The sequence below is a fragment of the Mya arenaria genome, chromosome 10 (assembly GCF_026914265.1).
Source record: "Mya arenaria isolate MELC-2E11 chromosome 10, ASM2691426v1".
Taxonomy (NCBI): Eukaryota; Metazoa; Mollusca; class Bivalvia; order Myida; family Myidae; genus Mya; species Mya arenaria.
In genome coordinates, this window is record NC_069131.1 from 71,836,228 (window position 1) to 71,857,535 (window position 21,308).

At 36.8% G+C, this 21,308-nt stretch overlaps 1 protein-coding gene across 1 annotated transcript; it reads right to left on the reverse strand.

Moving 5' to 3' along the window:
* Nucleotides 1-15,397: 15,397 nt before the first annotated feature.
* On the reverse strand, nucleotides 15,398-17,275 carry LOC128206645 (heat shock 70 kDa protein 12A-like). The gene has a single exon (XM_052909236.1). It carries the CDS (start codon nucleotides 17,082-17,084, stop codon nucleotides 15,543-15,545), a length of 1,542 nt encoding a protein of 513 aa, XP_052765196.1. The 5' UTR covers nucleotides 17,085-17,275; the 3' UTR covers nucleotides 15,398-15,542.
* Nucleotides 17,276-21,308: the final 4,033 nt, after the last annotated feature.

The following is a 21,308-nucleotide window of genomic DNA, read 5'->3' on the forward strand; positions in this document are numbered from 1 at the left end:
GCAATTTAAAAAACCCAAACTGATTGATAACCATTTAACTTTATCAGACTCAATTGACTTTGATTACTTTGAAAAAAAATGGTCACACGTGTAAGAAAAAGGGTAGTTTTTTGGGGAATAAGCATTTAGGTGATAATAAGAAAGAGTTATAATTCTTACCGTTAATAGTTAAGATAATCCACTATTAAACCATATAATAGGTATTGCATTATTGCAAACACTGTAAATAGTTTTAGGTTTAAACTTTGTTACATACCAATCTATAATTAAAACCTCAATTAAAAACTGATCATTAAATATGTTCATTCATTTATTACATTACTGGTACTACATCGTTAAGCTAATAACTTAACATTAACATTAATGTAAGTCCTGTAAAGAGGCACGCAGTCTAAATCATGATTATACACAGTCACTACTGTCATATCGTATATAATTTCTCAAACAGGAACAAAATATCGCAACCATTGAAAGTAACACAATTAAGCCAGCGGTATTTAGCCGACTGCTATGAGATGAATAGAACACTGGAGCATGACACCGTAATGTGCACATTTGGAAGATTTATGCAAGATTTATGAATGTTTGTATTCACATTGATTTTAAATGAGTTTGAGAGTAAGCATGAGCTATATTTGATCGTGGTATTATTAGAATAATTGCAATTATTCTCAAAGTAGGTGCGCATTTAAAAAAAGTAGATATATTTTTATAAATAATTACATACAGCTCAGACAGGCTCTGCCGAGTTTCGATCGGTTTAGAGCCAATATAAACTTGAATAGTAACAGAACAGAACAGAGTTTATTCGACTGAAACCATTACGGTTTTTCATCATAAATATATAAAATAGGTAAATACAATTGTTTAACAATAAGCAATACACGAGTATGAGTTACTATGTATGAAATATCAACAATATCAAACATCAGTATTAAGTAATGCGTAAGTTCATCGATATAAAAACAACATACCAAATATCTCATCACATCACGAATATATTACGCAAGGAGAAAAATCGTGCAGTATTGTTTAATACGTTGTTTTTTCTTATTCTTTATGAATCTCTTATATTGGTGGCAAGCGTTATTAAACTCATTTCTTTTTTTAGAATTAAGCAGTTAAATCATCTTGAAAACACTTGGTTTTCTCCAATAAAACGTTTTGATATGTCTTTGTCCAAGTTCAACATATAAAAGTGCAATTTAAAAAAAAAAATGGAACTCATCTTCAATGTCATTCGAGTTGCACACCTGCCATACACGTTCATGTCTTTGAATACGGTTTTGTCCGTATCTTCCGGTATCTATTCTTAACCGATGCGTTCGATCTCCTCTCCTTGGATATAACATGACCCCATATTACTCATGACAGTGAATTATTTTGAGTTCAAAAGTGTTTAACTTAAGGTGATATAAGGGCTTTAGTGTGTGTAGTTAGATAACGTGTTATGCATTTAAATACTGCATTCTCAATCAGGTTCGTGGCCATGACAATCTTCTCGACCTTCTGCTGCCACACCATCCACCAGAAGGGTTTGAATTCGTCTCTCACTTGCTGTGACATTGGCCCTAAAAGATAGCAGGTCAAATTGTTATTTCGAACAGTTTGCACTATCATAATACAAAATTTGAACCCGGATTTCATAAAAAAAACACATTTAGTCCAAGAACGGGCGAAGCCAATTTGATTTGATCAGATTATTATTACTGTATAGTCAGATAATCAGACTTCAAGTGGGCAAATATTTCCTCATCTTAATAATACAATGAAAACTACATAGACAACAGTTTGCTTTATATCTAACATAATCCTTAAACCTGCCTGAAATCATAACGTGAAATTGAGAGATTTTGGTTGGGTGGCGATGTACTCTTTCCTCTTTTTATAACCCTGCAGAAAGAGAAAACGACGTCATACAGCCAGCAAATATATCTTTGAGAAGATATTTATTCCGACCAACTACTGTACATAAGTACCAAGAACTGTTCTTAACGAATGGTCTTTGTTATTAACAGGTCAATTTGACGCAATTCATTGCAGATGGAAATGGATAAACATTCTCAACGACAGACGTGCGCCTATTAGGAACATGCTCATTCGATACATGATAATATTCGCTCATTAGATACATGATAATACATCCTCTGTGACAGATGTTAGCTCATTCGATACATGATAATATTCGCTCATTAGATACATGATAATTCATCCTCTGTGACAGATGTTCGCTCATAAGATACATGATAATACATCCTCAGTGACAGATGTTCGCTCATTAGATACATGATAATACACCCTCTGTGACAGATGTTCGCTCATTAGATACATGATAATGCATCCTCAGTGACAGATGTTCGCTCATTAGATACATGATAATACATCCTCTGTGACAGATGTTCGCTCATTAGATACATGCTAATACATCCTCAGTGACAGATGTTCGCTCATTATATACATGATAATGCATCCTCAGTGACATATGTTCGCTCATTAGATACATGATAATACATCCTCTGTGACAGATGTTCGCTCATTAGATACATGATAATACATCCTCAGTGACAGATGTTCGCTCATTAGATACATGATAATACATCCTCAGTGACAGATGTTCGCTCATTAGATACAAGATAATACATCTCTGTGACAGATGTTCGCTCATTAGATACATGATAATACGTCTCTGTGACAGATGTTCGCTCATTAGATACATGTTACATTAATTTACGGGAATCATTGAACTCCCTGAAAATACATTGTGTTAATCTTAGGCTCAACTTTCACCATTTTTAAAATATAAGATAAATTCATATAATCAACATAGGAAATTATAACTAAATAATCTAGCAATTTTAGTCATTGCATTAACATATATCAACATGTAAGTTATAACATGCTTATATAGCATGCAACTATAACCCTTATATTAGCATTTGAAATTTAAAAAAAGTAATATAAACGAATCGGAGAGGGTGATTTTAATTTGTCGTAAATTTGGCATAAAATGTTTGTTCAAACCTTTAAAGAACCGGAAGAAATGTAATGAATATGACAACGCTCGCTATCAATATAGCTTCAAATATACAAACTATTTTCTTCAGTACATATTTGCAATTTTCTGAACCTGGACAATTAGTTTCATTCCTTGCATCAAGCAAACCCTTACATCAATAAAGCTTGCATTATCCGAATCTTTATCTTTACTCTGACTGCAGTCATCGTCTGTGGCAAAGTAAGCAGAAATAAATCATGAGTCTACCCTTGTTATAAATATGTCATTTGCAAGATAACATACATATGCCATTTGATATAAACCTGTTCCGGTGATAGAGAATGAACATTTCTAAAACATAAAGCTAAATGACACTTATTATGTAGAAACAAATTTAGTTAACTGAAATTAATTGAAAAGATTGCATTCCCCTAACCATAGTATCGAAGGCAATACACCGACGCCCTCTAAAGTAAACCGAACAAGTTCCTAAAGTATACCGAATTATGAAACAGATAAGAAAGTGTTTCTTGTTCAATTCCGTTTTGGTCGATGACGCTGATGTTTGAAAGTACTGTCATGCTGTCTGGGTAAGCATTGTGTTTGTTGTTTCGGTCAGTTTTTGCTCCCTACCATCAAAATTATGCTCGTAAAGTGCCTGTACATGTTCATAATATGGTTGCTCTAGAACAGAGAACCCCAGACGTTGCTAATCATTTTGCACAAGGTAAGTTTGCTGTAGACTAAACTCAACGTCTCTTCTCTGCTATTGCACTTAAACATGCACATGGGCAGAATAATGAACTCATCAAAGGTAATGGCTGAGCAGTAGGACCCACTGTAAAAAGCCAATCAGTTGCTGCACTGAATGGTGTAAAGCCAGACGTTGCATTAATTTCAATCTTGCATCAATTTGTTTAAAAATGAGCGAAGTAAAGGTCCTGATATGCGCCACTCTGTTGAAAGAAAAGTGCATCAATTGTTTAAACATGCGCATAGTGAGGTGAGGTGAGGTGAGGTAGGTGAGGTGAAGTGAGGTAAATGAGGTGAGGTGAGTTAGGTGAGGTGAGGTAGGTAAGGTGAGTGGAGGTGAAGTGAGGTGAGGCGAGGTAGGCGAGTGGAGGTGAGATGAGGTGAGGTAGGTGAGGTGAGGTGAGGTGAGGCGAGGTGAGGTGAAGTATGTGAGGTTTGGTGAGGTGAGGTGGGTCGAGGTGAGGTGAGTTGAGGTGAAGTGAGGTGAGGTGAGGTGAGGTAGGTGAGGTGAGGTGAGGTGAGGAGAGGTGAGGTGGGGTGAGGTGAGGTGAGGTGAGGTTAGATGAAGTGAGGTAGGTGAGGTGAGGAGAGGCTAGGTGAGGTGAGGTGAAGAACGGCGAGGTGAGGTGAGGTAGGTGAGGTATGGTGAGGTGAGTGGAGGTGAAGTGAGGTGAGTGGAGGTGAGGTGAGGTAATGTGAGTGGAGTTGAGGTGAGGTTAGGTGAGGTTAGGTGAGTGGAGGTGATGTGAGGTGAGGTGAGTGGAGGTGAGGTGAGGTAGGTGAGGTGAGGTAGGTGAGGTGAGGTTAGTTTAGTTGAGGTGAGGTGAGATTAGTTGAGGTGAGGTGAGGTAGGTGAGGTGAGGTAGGTGAGGTGAGTGGATGGGGGATGAGGTGAGGTGAGGTGAGGTGAGGTGAGGTAGGTGAGATGAGGTGAGGTGAGTGGATGTGATGTGGGGTGAGTGGATGTGATGTGATGTGAGTGGAGGTGAGGTGAGGTGAGTGGAGGTGAGGTGAGGTGAGTGGAGTTGAGGTGAGGTTAGGTGAGGTAGGTGAGGTGAGGTGAGGTGAGGTGAGTGGAGGTGAGTAGAGGTGAGGTGAGGTGAGATGAGTGGAGATGAGGTGAGGTGAGGTAGGCGAGGTGAGGTGAGATTAGGTGCGGTGCAGGGAAGGGAGGGAAGGTATGATAAACCTTGCTAACACAATGGGGATTCATAAATTAAATGTAAACAAAAGTAAAGCCATGGTTTTCAGTTCAAACAAACACAGTTCTGCAATAAAGGTTTTATTCGGCAACGAATTCGAACGATCAGCACTGGATCATCAAAACATGTAGGGATCATACGTGAAAGTGTAAGTAAATGTTCTTAAACGTTAGTCCAACGAATCCGAAGAGGACGCGCATCATTATATGTTGTCCATGGAAAAGATTACAGGCGACGTAAATCCACTTACACTTTGCCTACTTGTCAAAAAGGTTTGCATACCACCTCCTTACATGGGCAAGAACCAGAACAGATATGCACTGAGCCCTGAGCCTACTAGGCTGGTTTCCACTGAAGTTTAAAATAGATGAATGAAAACGTTTTGACAAAGTTATGCTCTCTTCCAAGTGGACATCTACCGCGACTGATTTTTAACAACAGACTTTACCTATATGGTTTAAAAGGGTAGAAGCAGCATGGTGGATTCAACCCAATTGGTTTACATCTCTTAACCAAGTACGGCTTATTTAACTACTTATTATTTTATGTCAGAAAATCAATATTTCCAGGCAAATATTGTTGGAAGAGAATTATTTTTAATTCTCACTCAAACAGTTTTATACAAATATATGAATTCTACGAACGCAAACGAATGAGGATTTATTAAAATTTTTAGCTGTTCACGACAGAATCATGCCCCCAAACAAGTTTTCGACGTGGAATAATACATGCAATATAATAAGCTCTATAAAAGTCTTACTGTGAAGAAAATTTCAACTGAACAAGTGCAATTTACGAAATGCCATCGTTACCGAACTCTAAAAATTGTGTTAATTGTTATACTATATTATTTCCTGAAAGAACAGTTTAAGCCGACATTATATTAGATCTGGATATTGTAAACTATGAAAGAAAGGCAAATAGGCAAATCTTGATTCGCTCACTCCCTTTTGAAGTAGAGTCACTTCATCTTTTCCATTTCGATACATAACTACAGAACTTTTTTTGGAATAGATCATTACAATTCGTTTTTCAGACAGTATATGTGTAATCAATATTGTTACAAATCAATATTAAAAAGTGTTAATGGCTGTTTTTTAAACACTACTTAAGTTTAAGGATGCGAAGAAAATATCCCTATTCTATAATAAACCTGTAATTATTGCGCTCAGGAAAAACAAAGACAAATGTAAAATATAAATTTAATTTGGCCGAAATAATGGGCTGCTAGATTGTAAATGAAATTAACATAGATATAAAGTTTTGTCAAAAGCAGCCAAAAATCCTCAATGCAAGGATACACTACATCAGAAAGCATAATAAAGTGAAAAAAACATAATATAATATTCAATATCCTTAAATAAAAGAGGGAAGAAAATGGGTAACTATGTAAGCAAAGATAAAATTGAGAACTTGTTCGACAAAAAGAAATAAAAGAATCGGGCGGGAGGGAGGGAGAAAACACACGTCCGAACCGGATTAAAACTAGAGAACAAGTGAGAAAGGCGCCAAAATAAAGAAGGGCGGACAATTAAACATTCGGCGCTGAGAAAGAGTTCCCTCCCTTGATAATTATTAAATTTTCTCAAAATTAGTTAAATTATTGCGCTCAGGAAAAACAAAGACAAATGCAAAATATAAATTTAATTTGGCCGAAATAATGGGCTGCTAGATTGTAAATGAAATTAACATAGATATAAAGTTTTGTCAAAAGCAGCCAAAAATCCTCCCAAAAAACGGACAAAACCTGAACTTAAATACCAGAATCTAAGTTAGGAGGCCAAAGCGACAAGCCGTGCCGCGTCAGTCATGCTAGAAAATGAAAATCTTAGGTAGCGTAGGTAACAGTCGGATTTCCAGTTACCAAACACTTGAATAAGTTCCCCCGGCACACCGCATTTAAAATAGAAGGAAGCTCCTCCGCGTCTGAAGGAGTGCATGGTGTATTCGTTAGCGTGAGCAATCGGAAGATGCGTCATTATACGTCGAAACATACGATCAACGCAGCTCGCGTCAAGCGGAATCACCTCCCCAACGGAAACTGTACCAAACAACGGTTCTGAGGGTGCCAAGGGAACTAACCTACACATGTTTTGAAACGCTTTTACTGGACATAAAGAAGAAGAGTCATTTTTACACAACGGAATAACTACGTTGTTGTCCCCGAATTGATTAGTTTTAGCATACATTGTACTTAAGTAAAACAACAATGCCAAAATCTTTCACTGACACATCGTTTCTACACAGGTATTTAGACTTATCAAACTTAACACTAGAATCAGGAACTATGCTTGATTTCCTGCACATCATGTAAAATGCAAACAAAAATAAGCACCATATCGTAGCATGAAATGGAATAGCAAAATCTAGAACATCATAAATTTGCTTCAAAATATCTGGCGTTATGGGCGGAGCCTGGTTTGGGGAATGAAATAGTAACTTTCCTAGCCCTCTGTAAGTGAGTTGCAAAGAAATGTTGGAAATATCAGGGAAAACTTCTCCTCGCAAGACATGGTAAATACGAGCCCCGTTAATATAGTTTTTAATACTTTGGAGAGATTTCATGCTACGGCTCAAAAATTGGGCATATAAACAAAGTGTTTCAATATTTACAGGACAGTCTTGCAATGAATAAAATACACAAAATAACAGAAATGAGCGAATTTGAGTCTTTAAGTTCTTGTAGGTCCCGTGCGAATAAGCGGACCGTTGGGTATGAACTAACTGTTGGCGAAGAAGATTAAGCCCCATACTATTGTTCGATCCTTCATCTGTTAAAAGAAGAAACGCATCTTAAAAGCACGGCTTATTTATACAAATTTTAACAAACTAAGAGGTACCAAGGACAATTAAACCATTATAAGTCCGTGGAGGTATTAAGAAATAAAAATAAAGATAAATGTCGAAAAGATCAAAATTCATGAAATAAACACTATTGCGAACACTTAGGCACATTAAATGTAGAATTACCAATACATGCATTCAAATGATCAAATGGGTTACAAACAGGTAAACAAAATTTACTCAAAAACAAAACCCATGTAGAAATATATGTTAATAATAGTGTATCGACCAATCAATGAATATCACGAAAGTATAACAATATGTTCACCAATCGTTTTCTAAGATAAACATTGAATCATCCACATTTATCTCCGTATTCAGAAGCGCCTCTTGCGCAAATAGTTCTGCGTAAGAAAGATCTAAATGCCAGCGACTGAGTAAGTCTGCAAGTCTGTTGCTGGCCGAGGACAGATGCACTGCTCGAAGCTCGAACTCGCGAGAGCATGCCAAGTATGCTACCTCGCGAAGGCACTTCTGTAAGATTGGATCCTTGGTTCTCCCAGAATTCAAAACAGAGCAAACTGCTTGATTGTCACAAAATATGGATATTTTCATCCCCTGCCATTTCACAGACCACAACTTTAAAGCGACTACAACACTGATACACTCAAACTGAGCTATATTTGAGCACGCTTCAAGCACACATTTGGGAAACGTTTTATGAAAAAATTCACCACACTGATTGATAGCTCCACATCCAGAAAGACAAGCATCTGATGAGAACACTTGATCAACAGTAGACCATTGACTGGTTTTAATCATGGACACACCATTATAGATATGAACAAAACTTATACACCACTTGATATCTTTCCTAAATTCATTACCCAACTTCACTTTTTGATCATTATTTTTCAAACCACGTAGCAGCACTAATATACGCGATATGAACACACGGCTTGGTTTCACACATTTGCCAATAAACTGAAGTTTTCCAAGAAGTGACTGCAAATCCCTTTTTGAGGCCGATCTCTTCTTCATCCATCTTGGAAGTAGAGAACGAATTTCCTCCAAGCGCTCCGGAGTAATCCGTAACTCCAAACGATCTGAATCCAGAAGTACACCGAGAAAAACCATGATGGGGAGGGTTCACAGGCCTTCTTAACGTTCTCCTGCACACCAACACGGTGCAACGTATCCGACAAAGCACGGAAAGAGTGATGCGCACGAGAGGGTACGTCAGCACCACCGAAATCATCTAAATAATTTACACACAGTACATTTTGCAAAGATACAATATAACAGATCATGGATGTTACTCGCTGACATATAAAAGCTGCAGAACGTAATCCAAACGGAAGTGCACAGTCTATGTAAATCTTACCGCGTCAACTTAAAGATAGAAAATGAATATCACCGGGGTCAACGCGAATCTGGCGATATGCACGTGATAAGTCTGTTTTAAACATCAAAGCACCAGGGCCCTGACACAAAATGATATCCACTAAGGAATCAACGGTTGGAAATGTAAGTTTTATGTCCTCTCCTAAGTACATGTTATTTAATATTCCACTGTTTACTGAAGTAAATTCTGGCCAGCTCAAATCAACAATCACTCTGCGGCTCGATTCATCTTTCTCAACAGTAGTCAACGGCGAAAAAGCCAAGTCACAGCAAAGAGGATTCTTTTGAAATGGACCAACCATAGCAAAATGGCCTAATTCAGTGTCAATGAATTTATCAACATCCAGCGGAAAATTGGTAGCTCCTTTGTGATTTATACTGTCCGATACTGGTGAGATGTCCTTACAATATCCAATAGGAAACCCATATTCAAGAAAATCACATATTTCATAATCATGATAATCTATTAGAACTGACCGCAAAAAGGAAATATTCCAGTTTGTCTTCAACGGTATCCTAACACCCTTGTAATTCGGTACACCTGAATTAAACACAATATCATGAAGCTTTAAAATATCTTGAAATTTATGGTTCACTGAACAATTGATATCGCCACGAACATTAAGATCACAAGCAACATTTACGTGAGAGTGCATAGACGAACATGATCTCTCAGGGACGAACGACGAAGACGTCGAAGACATACAATCGCTAGACGCAATGCGATTTGACTGTTCAACACACATATAATCCGGATATGACGAAAACGTATATGACGAAGCTGAGGACGGTTCACAACCCTGAACACGAAAAGGATTATGACATAGCTCAATACATTCAGTTCTTGATGTTTGATGAAACGGTAGTCAGGCTTGTTTATGGGGACATGACGCAGAGCTCTCTGGATGGTCTCGTAGTTCCCGATCCTTCAAAAAGCACGTGGCGCAAACGTGCTTCACTGTACGTATCTCCGAACCTATCCGCTCAGAGTGTGGGATGTCTTGGAGCACTCGCCCTTTTGGAACTTAGAGCAAAACCATGTGCGTTTACCTGGCTTTACGTTCGAGGTTGATGATGATCCAGCCGTTGTTCGAAGACTAGCACTGGTACTACTTCGATCTAACAGGAGATTTAAGCTCTCTATGTCCGAAAAACTGTCATTCCAAGATCTATTGCCACGTTCTATATCAATAAGCACCTCTTGGTGAATGTTCAAAATACATGTCCACTGATACACATGAGCAAAACACATTAGAGATTTCAAATGTACCACTCTACGCTTGATTTCCGCGAGCGAATCCCTCGTGCCCGTGGTGAATAAATGTGAGATTATCGCACAATAGCCGGCTACAAACTGGGTCATAGAGAGATCATTATATTCAATTTCTGATTGTTTGCAAAGTTGACTCGGAACAAAGGAATGAGGCCAGAGTTGAGTTTTTTTAACTTGAATGTCTGCACATTTATTGACTTGACCAGACTTAATTTTCTGAGAACTTTGCGAATGATGGATACCTTCTAAGGAATCGCTGATCTCTGTAGGCATTTTTATATCCGCCTTCCTGTTAAGCACATCAGAAGCTCGCAGATCATGAATTGTGTCAGGGCCTCTCGGGCCAAACTCTGGGAAGGCTGACTTGCTGCTATCTGCTATGTCGACGTCATCAAGTTGACGTCGTAGCTCCTTGATCTCTTTACGCAGTCTTCGAGTCTCAGCCGACTGACGACGGTCTTCAACCAGCTGTTGAAGCCGCGCACGCTCACGCAAAAGTTCATCACGTAAATTAACATCAGGAGAGGGTTGATTTCAAACGCACCTCTTCATTTTCAAGACCAACCAGCTGATCTTGAATGCTTGCAGTATGCTTTGATACTTTTTCTTTGGGACGAGCCCCAGTATCCGCCATTTTTGGCAACGAACAAAGAAAACACACGTCCGAACCGGATTAAAACTAGAGAACAAGTGAGAAAGGCGCCAAAATAAAGAAGGGCGGACAATTAAACATTCGGCGCTGAGAAAGAGTTCCCTCCCTTGATAATTATTAAATTTTCTCAAAATTAGTTAAATATAGCTTATGTTTGGTTTCGAGAAACAGTAATGAAGTGGTTATATAAAATTTAATTAAGAGATTTGTTATATTCTTTACAAGACGGATTCCTTTAAATTCGTCTTGATCATTTTTAATTTGATATCTGATGCACTCGTGTATCAAATTACTTACTCACTGTATATAACTCCACGGCATTCTAATCATTTCACATTTATTTACTTGTGTTACATATTTGTATATTACTGTATTGATATGAGTATGAAGAATCACTAAAAAGTGGAAAATAAAGAGTATATAGAAAGTTTATTGAATTATTAATATTTATCCGACATTACTGTTGTCCAATCAAATTGCTATTATGGGAAGATTAGCCCTCAAAAAACCCCAACGGTTTGGTCATTTTTACGTGCCGAACCTGTTGTATAACTCTTATATTATAACATTGCTCTCAATTCTTTCCCAGTCTCATCAAGAATGGCCGTTTCTCTTGTAAGTGTTTCACTATAATACAGTTTCATCTAGAAGTTGTGGAAAAAGTAGTGGGACTGATGCTCCTCTGGTTCTAACTAAGGGCTGTTTATGCCCCTTTGGGGGAAAAAGACCAAAGACATTTTGGGAAATTTTACATTAAAAGAACAAGCTTTTCAGTCTCCTGCAAATGATGAAATTATTAAATATTAGTTTCTTTTCCCTTTCAAAAGTCCTAAAAGGACTGAAATATCAATCCTTGGGGTGTAAATATCTATTGCAATAAATCATCACAGATAATATTTCATACTGATCTCTGAATGTGAGGAAAAACAATGATTTCTGAGTTTATCCCCAAAACTTAATAGCACATAATTTAGGAGGATGTTGAATGAACCAGTACGGATGAAAAGACCTTAAAAACAAAATGAAAACAAATCTGAAGATTGGGTAAAATATCATATATTTTGCTTTGGGAATGGGTCCGATAGTTCGTGGGTATATAGAAAAAGTCCTGTATTCCTGCATACTTCTCGAAACCTGTTTACCAAAAAGCGTTGAATGTCTTGTGTGGATTGAGGAGCACAGGTGGGTTTCCTCCCATCTCCCATGGCTGTGTAGATGGAGGTCTGGCCACTTGTGAACATGAAGGCATATATCCTGCATATGTGGTTTCTTAACCAATATCAATAATTACTGCAGCTTGTACCTCCTAATTAGGCTCTGAACGAGACATACATGCAAATTGGGTTGAAGCCTTGTGGTTAATTTTACTTTATATTTCAATTATAATCATACATAACGTAATTATATCTAATGAATGTCATGATTTTAATTCATTCAGTGCTAACCAAGATTAATAATGTGGCGATTTTTATCATTCGCAAGGAAAAAAAACAATATATTATACTTAGTCTTCCTCTTTATTGTTAAAAGCATAGCTAACTTATTCACGTTGATAAGCATATCCCCACAATCAGTGCAATTTAATGAATGGCATTCTTAACATATCTGCTTCGTACGCAAATTATTAAGCGCATTGATACAATTACGATTAAACATGTTTTATGTTTGAAGAATAAAAATATAATTCTTATTTAGGACTATCGAATTTAAAGGTGGTTGTATTTTCGATTTTTCGCTTTGGTTTAATCTTGTTTTTATTTCATGAAAAGGTTTTAATGACAACGTATGTTCTTCGCTCTTATTTTATGCTGCTATACAATCATTTTCTCATAAAAAGGTACCGACATGCACGAAGCGATGTTCCCTACCATGCTCAGATAAATAAAGCACAGCAAACGAATATGACCTACGATACTTATGAATGGGGACAAAATGTGTTGACTGAGTTGTTTAACTTATTTGGAATAAATCTTGATTTTTTAAGCATCAAATATAAATAAAATAAGCATCGAACGCATCGAACTGCCATTGACCAGACAAAAACAAGGCGGTCGCGCTTATGTTTCATTCATTATAAGTCGTCTGCTATCAATATGCGCTCAAATCAAGAATTTCAGTTCGCTATAACAGGTGCGATGAATTGAAGCGCAACATTTTTTCACTGTTAGATCGCTTTAGGTATATAAATAATGACCAGGATTTTGCTACATAAATATCAGGGCGTAACAGGTTTAAATCATTTTGAAGATTTAAGCAAATATTGTATACAATCCTCCGTAAGAAAGTCCATATACGAGCTAGCAATAATTCAAAATCAGTTTCGTCATTGTTAAAGTCTAATGCACGTCAAACTAAATCAGTTCCTAGTAACATTAAAATGAAAAGTGGTTTAGGTATTATATAGGCCCAGTTCCATCTTATGGTTAAATAATTAGAGAGAAAAGGTTTGTTTCGATAAACAGTTAAACAGTGGCTACTGAAAGAGATTTGTTATAATCTTTACAAGAACGATTGCTTTCAATTATTTCTGATTTTCTGAATTTGATATCTGACGCACTCGTGTATCACATCATTTACTCACTTTATACAACTCCACGACATTTTCATTTTTACATATTTATTTACTTGTATCACATATTTGTAATGAACTGTATTGGTATGAGTATGTTGTAATCACTGAAAAGTGGAAAATAAAATGTACATAGAAGGGTTTATTGATTTGGTCAATATTCATCCGACATAACTGTTGTCCAATCAAATTGCTTTTATGGAAAGATTAGCCAAATGATAACATGAAGATAACTTATCCATTTTGATACAATTGGCTTGTTTTCATTTGTGCGAAATAACATTTACATTATTTGAAAATCATAATTGTTGAATTGACGGATACTTTTTTTATTATTTAAACAAACAGCACAACTAGTTAGAAACACAAACAGTTAATTACAAAGTGCACAATCCAGTGTTTTAGGTCATTTTTATTAGAAATGAAAGGTACAAACAACTTGGTAGTTATTACATATAACTTGGTCGTTATTCAATATTAAATTGAATGTCACACAAATTTTGATATACAGTAAAATGAAAAACTAAAAATGAAAATAATTCTCGTAAGCAAAATTGCCATGATGACATGTATAAGTGATATAAGTGTCCTATTAAGCACATCCATTGTTGTACAAGTGTTCTATTGATCCTACTGTCGATCTCAAAGTTTGAACCCTCTACAAATGTTCATTAAAGGGACTTGTTCGCACAAAAAAAGTAGTTTTTCAGAATTATTTTTGTCATTTTCATATTCTAGTACGGCAAATTAAGTTTTAAGCACCTTGCAACCTTCAAGAAACGTTGCCATTGGCTCAAATCATGCATTTAAAGACTATGATGTTTAAAATCATTAGTAAAGCGATTTGCATATTCCGATGTGCGATTTTACATGCGTGCAAAAATATAGGATAATGTGGGAAATTCGAAAAATTGTAATTTGAAATCAACTTTGGCATTTCGCGTAGAAAAAATGCATTTTCATATATTCCTACATAAACATACATGTATATGACTGACAAAAATAGACGAATAATTTGAAGGTCCATTTCTCATACTTGAAGGACACTTAATATCATGTGATGCGTCTGTTCCGGAGATGTGACAATAAGGCGGTCATAGTTAAAGACAAGCTCGTCCCTACGCCGAAGCAGTGCCGACAGAAGCCAGCCAGTACTAGTCGGTATGAGAGTCATGGTATACATTTGTTGTATGGACAAAACTTCGTCTTAATGTGTAGTATATATTGCCCGGCTTATGTATACAGCAATCCTTAAGCACTTGAAAAGGGTCGATGGACAATTAAAAAGCGGTCGTAAATGCAACGTTTGTAATCTAAACGAAATTGAAACTGCATTTCAGGTGGCTCTACTTAAGGAACGAAATAAATATTATATTACCTTATTGCAAAATCCACCTGGCATGTACAAAATGGTATTATAACAATATTTATTTTCATATACTTTAAGCTGTTCTAAGAAACTTACAGCCTACTTACAGCCTGGTTAAACAATAATATTCGATCTGTGTTACAACTGTAATTACATGTATTTACCTTTATTTGCATATTGTATGTGTTCCTGCAAACTGAAACGCTAATGTTCCTGATCAGTGTATACTATAAAAAAGCTCACCAAACTGTCTACAAAAGCATTATATGAAAAGATTAAACCAATAACACATCATCATTAACAAAAACGTATATAATGTTCATAATACGTTATCGCCGACATCAATATTCATAAAATTTCAATGTTTGCTTCAAATTCTTCACCAGTCTCATCAATAAGCACTTTCATGGTGAACTCTGTCTCACCAACAATCAATTTCTCTACCCAATGCACTATTTCAGGCCAGCCCCCTGTAGGAGGTGGCATGTTGATTACTCCCACTCTCTCGCACTGGTCCTCTTTAAGTAAGCAATACATGGGTTCATGCTTTGGAGACCGCCACAGTGATGTAAACTGAACTTGCTGTTTTATCTGGTCGTTTAAAAACGTTACAGAAATTCCTTGAAAACTCTTGCTTGTGTTGCAGGAGTTGACCCTTCTGTATCACCTTGTCAAACACACCGATACACCAGATCTTTCCATCGTGATTGTACTTAAACTGTTCCAGGTGCTCCCCTTCTATAAAAAGCTCAGTTTTCCTAAACCCGTATGTGAATCTAGCCCTTCTCTGGATGATACATCTTGACTTCAGTCCCATCATCACAGCCCCTTTCATCACGGCCAGTCTCCCATCTTTTACTATCACAGTTTGAAGTTGACAAAATTCTCGTTGTAATCTTTCTATCACATACGGTGACTCAGAGTATCCCCCAACTAGCAGTAGACTAGTTATAATGTCCTCGTGACAAGCAGACAGGATCTCTTTCAAGTTTGCAATAATAACGTCGACAGAGCTGTCAAAGAACTCTTTCACAACATCATTGTTTACAATAAGACGGCGTCCTGCTTTCTTGTAGTGAACACGATCTCTATACCTTGAGCCTGATATCATGTCCTCTATTGTTTCGCCATTATCATTTTCCACTAACGTCACATAGTCAGAATCCAGTATTAAAGTAACTTTTTCTGTGTTTTGTGAAAACATGCATTTTTTTCTTTCTATATTCTGGATAAATTCCTGATACGAATGTGTACAATTCCTTCTGAAATTTTCAAGTGCTGGAGCCCCAAACAATCTCACAAAGAACTGTTCAAATTCATGATTGACTCTGGAGCCCCCAGCATAGTCGCCCGTTGCTCTGTAGAGTTCGCAGAGATTTCTACCTTTAACGATTTCATGAACACAAATGTCAACTGTTCCTCCACCAAGGTCAGCCAAGATATACTTGTGTCCAACTGGAAACTTATCTGCAGACTTGACCTCTCTTATGTTAAGAAGTTTGTCAACGGCATACAAAGCACCAGCCTCCGGTTCCAACACCAGTTTGAAATTTTCCAGTCCGGCATTCGTTGCAGCTTCTCGCATAAATTTTCTAGCGTATTCTGTCCAAATGGCCGGCATTGATAGCATCCATAGAATGTGTTTTGAAGAAAACCCCTGGACGGGTTGATCATTTTTCACCTGCCCAACTTGTTGCATAACTGCTCTATTAAAGTATTGCAAAACAATGCTGTAAACATCCATAGCTTTCATATCTTTTCCGGTCTGATCAAGGATAAACGTTTCTCTTGTGAGTTTTTTACTCTCATACAGTTTCATTTTGAAGTGGTGGAAAAAATAGTGTGACTGATGTTCCTCTGGTTCTAACTCTGCATACTTCTCTAAAGCCTGTTTACCAAAGGCGTTGAATGTTTTATCTGGGTTAAGGAGCACACATGTGGGTTCCCTCTCTTCTCCCATTGCTGTGTAGATGGAGGTCGGATCACTGGTAAACATGAAGGCATAGCCACTGTACGTGGTACCAAAGTCTATCCCTACAACCACTGCGGCCTTTACTTCCTGGTTAGGCGCTGGTAGAGACATTATATATATATGTGTGTTATATCCTTTTGTAGTCTTGTTGTCAAGTCTCTTTTTCTTGTAATGTATATTCCTGTCAGTATTTTGTATCCACTATATCGCACGTTTAACTTTATTGGTGACTTTTATCAATAACTTTCCAAATTCGATGAAAACATGTGAATTTTTCTTCGTAGCGTTTCCGCCGTTTCAAGTTTATGAATAAGTCAACGGACGACAATAACAACCGCATGACTTCAGCATTTGAAAAAAAAAAAATGTAATTGTTTTCGAATATTGAATTTCCGATGTGCTGTCGAGTGGTTGGAATACATTAAAGGGGCATTCTCGGTTTGACGATTTCAATTGTTTATATTCAGGAATAGGAAAATAAATAACGCTTTGAATAAAAGTCCTCACGAACACTTCTTATAATAGGCCGAGTATAATATGATAAATATTGCTGTGTATTGGGTGAACTAATTTCGTAATTTCAAACAGGCCGTGGCGATAGAGCTGCAGATTTATAATCGCCGAAAGTTATCGGCATCTTGAATCATCAATTTTTTCCTTGTCTTTCGTTAATCTAATATTGATCGATATTACAGCGTAAACATTCCAGTGAAAATCTGTACAGAACTGAAACAAAATGATTCTCGAAACGTTTGGGCCAAGCAGACCAACTTTGTTCTCTATAATGCCAATCATATCTTACATTAGATATTTTATTTGGCAGACTTACATCTTACTTAGGTAACAGGAGAGGACCTCTGTGCATGGTTTTACGTTTCATGTACATGTTTTGAATTACAGTGAAGTTTATAAAGGTTTAAAAACGTTGATAAAGGTAACATAATATAACTAAAGTATTAAATAATTGTAGACATACTAAACCCGTAGTAATTTCATTTCTTAACAGCAAAATCACTACCTGTCCCCTTTACCCTCCCTGTCCCCTTCAATCTACAGGTCCCCTTCACCCTCCCCGTTCCCTTCACCCTACCCGCTCCCTTCACCGCCCCCCCCCCCCCCCCGTCCACTTCATCCTACCTGTCCCGTCCCATTCACCCTACTTGTCTCCTTCACCCTCCCCGTCCTCTACCCCTCCCACGCACGCACAAAACAAAGAAACGAGAATTCATAACAGTAGACGGTTAAGGACACGCTTTATTGAGTATAATAAGTACAATACCTACTGCGCTAACTATACAAATGTCAATCGCCTATTGAAGTTAATAGCTAGTAGAATAATAGCTTTGTCCGATTCTAAAAGATAGTCATGCAAAATGCTTCAAATGACAACGTCTAATCATCGCTCTAATTTAAAGTGTCACGCAAATGATACATAAATTTATACCTCTTGTTTGTGTTGAATGCCACACTGCTACATAATAGTCAGCCAGAGTGTGGATAAAGTTCATTTAGGCTCAAATTTTCAATTATCAATTTTGTGGTTGTTAAAGACATATGTCTACGTTAAAAACTTACTCGTCATCTAGCTTTGAGGTAAACTATTTTGTAAGTGGATCAAATCGATGTTATTTTGCTTATATACTTACTGTCAAATAAATTTCACGCAGAAACTTTGAAAAAAAACCCGACTGCATCCGAACGCAAAATTGCCACAACATTTCAATATGTCTTTATACCAACCAAACTATCACAACTAATTACAATGAGACTAATATGTACTCTTTAAGCGATAAATACATGTTGTCGAATATAAATATATTGAAAACATAGTGACTTGGTTAAACTCAATGGTACAATAATAGAAGTATTTTAAAAAGAGCAAATTAAAAAAATGCATTCTTGTTAGCATAGTACAAACGATTTTGACATACAGATGTTAATATTCAATAAGCACTTGTATTTGAACAAACAAGGATTTAGGTAAAAAAATGATAAAATGTTCATTGGTATAATTTGCTCATCACACAAAAATTCTACATTTAATGTATAAAGGGCTGTATAACGCTTGCAAAAAAATGTGCAGGTGTACCAAAAAGCTTTTCGAAACCAAGTGTTGGCCCATACCAATTCATTTTACTTTGAGGCAATCCATTTATTAATAGATGGCGGTGGCATTGGCGTCATCAATGCCGGTCCGTACCTATAGTAGTGGCAGTTGTCGTAAAACCTATCTTCACTGCACCCCCCCCCCCCCACCTCCCCTTTGGATGCTAGAGAGAAAAATAGAGAAATATATCTCACATAGGTCAATGTGTAGAGCAAAAGAGATCAATGTAGAACGCAAAGAGTGGTTGTTTAGCTATGATGATAAACATTAAACAGTAACACAGCCAATACAAGAACAGGAGGAGCGAGGACTGTCTTTGGTTTAAGAAGGCGCACGTAAATTTGGTCCTGTTTGTGTCAACGATCATTTCCAGAGCCCCTAGTAAGTCGTTCCCTGTGCCAATAGCCCCCTAACGAGTTATTTCCAAGGGAAGCAAAGAGCCCCCTAACCAGTCATGCCGAAGAAAGACACAGGGCTTTTAATGAGACTTTCCGAAGGGAGACAGAGAGGCCCTCAATTTCCCAAAAGAAGCATAGGGCCCCTGTAAACCATTATTATGTATCCCCTCATTGATTTATAGCAACGAAACCCAAGCTAATTGTCTGAGAATGTTTAAAATGTACTTCATAATGCAATGTGCTACGACCATTTCAAGAACGATAAAGAAAATTTGAACTCCCATGCAAAATGGAATAAGTAAAATGGTCTACAATTTCATTCTTGTACAACTTAACAATGGAAGCAGAAATAGGGAAGAAAATTCTGAAAAATTACTGCGGGATTTTCAATACAAGTATATGGTGAATACACTTTCAGAAAATATCAAGCTATAAACATCAACTATTGTTGTTTCAGTCCAGTGTATGTGACTTTTTTAATGAATATTGACTGCGACATTCAAATAGTTTTGAATATATGTTTTATTTTTCAAACGTGGTGGGGTAAATTCAGATTTTTTTTCAGATTAATTCATTGAGCGGGGTTGACATAACCATCTTTAACTTTCTGTGAGTTACTGCGAAACAAATGAACGTATGGCTATCAAATAAATGTTCTGATACTTTAAGCAAAATAGTTCATTTTATATATCAAAATGTGGGAAGATATCAGGAGGTGCCATCTGTATCCAATACCTTTGTAAATGACTAAAAGTAGAGAAAACAATCTCATAGATAAAGAAAACAAATAATTTATGTTAAAGAAGATGACACCAATTAGAACACATATTATTTGATTGCAGAGTTCACATACATTGTAGTATAAATCGAATCCACAAAGATTGTCAGATATTATAAGATATTTTTCGGTAACCTCGTAATTTTAACATGTTCATTCTTTACTTTTATTTCAAAATGCACTCTTACTCCCAAATAAGATGTACCACTATTAATACAGTTGTTTTAATTTACCGAAAAGGATGAAAAGATGTCGAAAATAATGGTTCTTTTGAAGGGTAGTGTGTTTATTTTGAAAGAAAAGTGCAGAAAACACGGTATTTCAAACTTATGAGAGGATCGTTGTTCACCGTATATCCTTTTAGGACCCACCATTCATTTAACACGGGTGATGAACAAAAAAGTCACGTGACCACAAATGCAAACGCAAGTAGTATTTTGGCTCGATTGAATGTCAATCCAGGTAAGTTTCTTATCGATATTTTGTTATACGCGAGAGTTCGTTAAAGTGATATAGCGCAAAAAAAAAGAATGCATTGTTTTGTCTTTCGATCGGTGTATTGGTCACCATTCATGTTCGCGTAGTTTCCGAGAACACTTTGGTACAAATAGTGTCCAGGAATGCAAACGCACGTAGCTAGTGTTTAAATTTCACAGCTTTAGTGTCAGCAGTCTTATATCACTGGTTTCCATGGATTTTCGCAAAAATTGGCTGGTTCCAAAACAAAAAATAAAAAGTTGTCAAAACGTTCAATCTGTGATAGTGCAGCTTTAAAATGTAAAAAAGCGCACTTTACGCCGGTTACAGAACCCTGCCTTCAGTCGTTTACCAGAGTTTGATTGAGAGTTTAGTTTCCACTACGACAAATCTTTTCGCAAAACTGCTGCCTGATGGAGCACTGATAAAACATTATTTTGGAAACAGGTATGTCAATGTAAGTAATATATCATTTTACAATATGACGTATGCGGCTCTTTTTTTCTAAATGTGCCTTAACAAAAACATCGAAATCGTTATCGAAATCATTCTACATGTATAACCTTTATGTAAAC

What these genes read in the sequence shown, in the direction of transcription:
- LOC128206645 (XM_052909236.1), bottom strand. Translation starts at nt 17,084, where the DNA reads ATGTCTCTACCAGCGCCTAACCAGGAAGTAAAGGCCGCAGTGGTTGTA.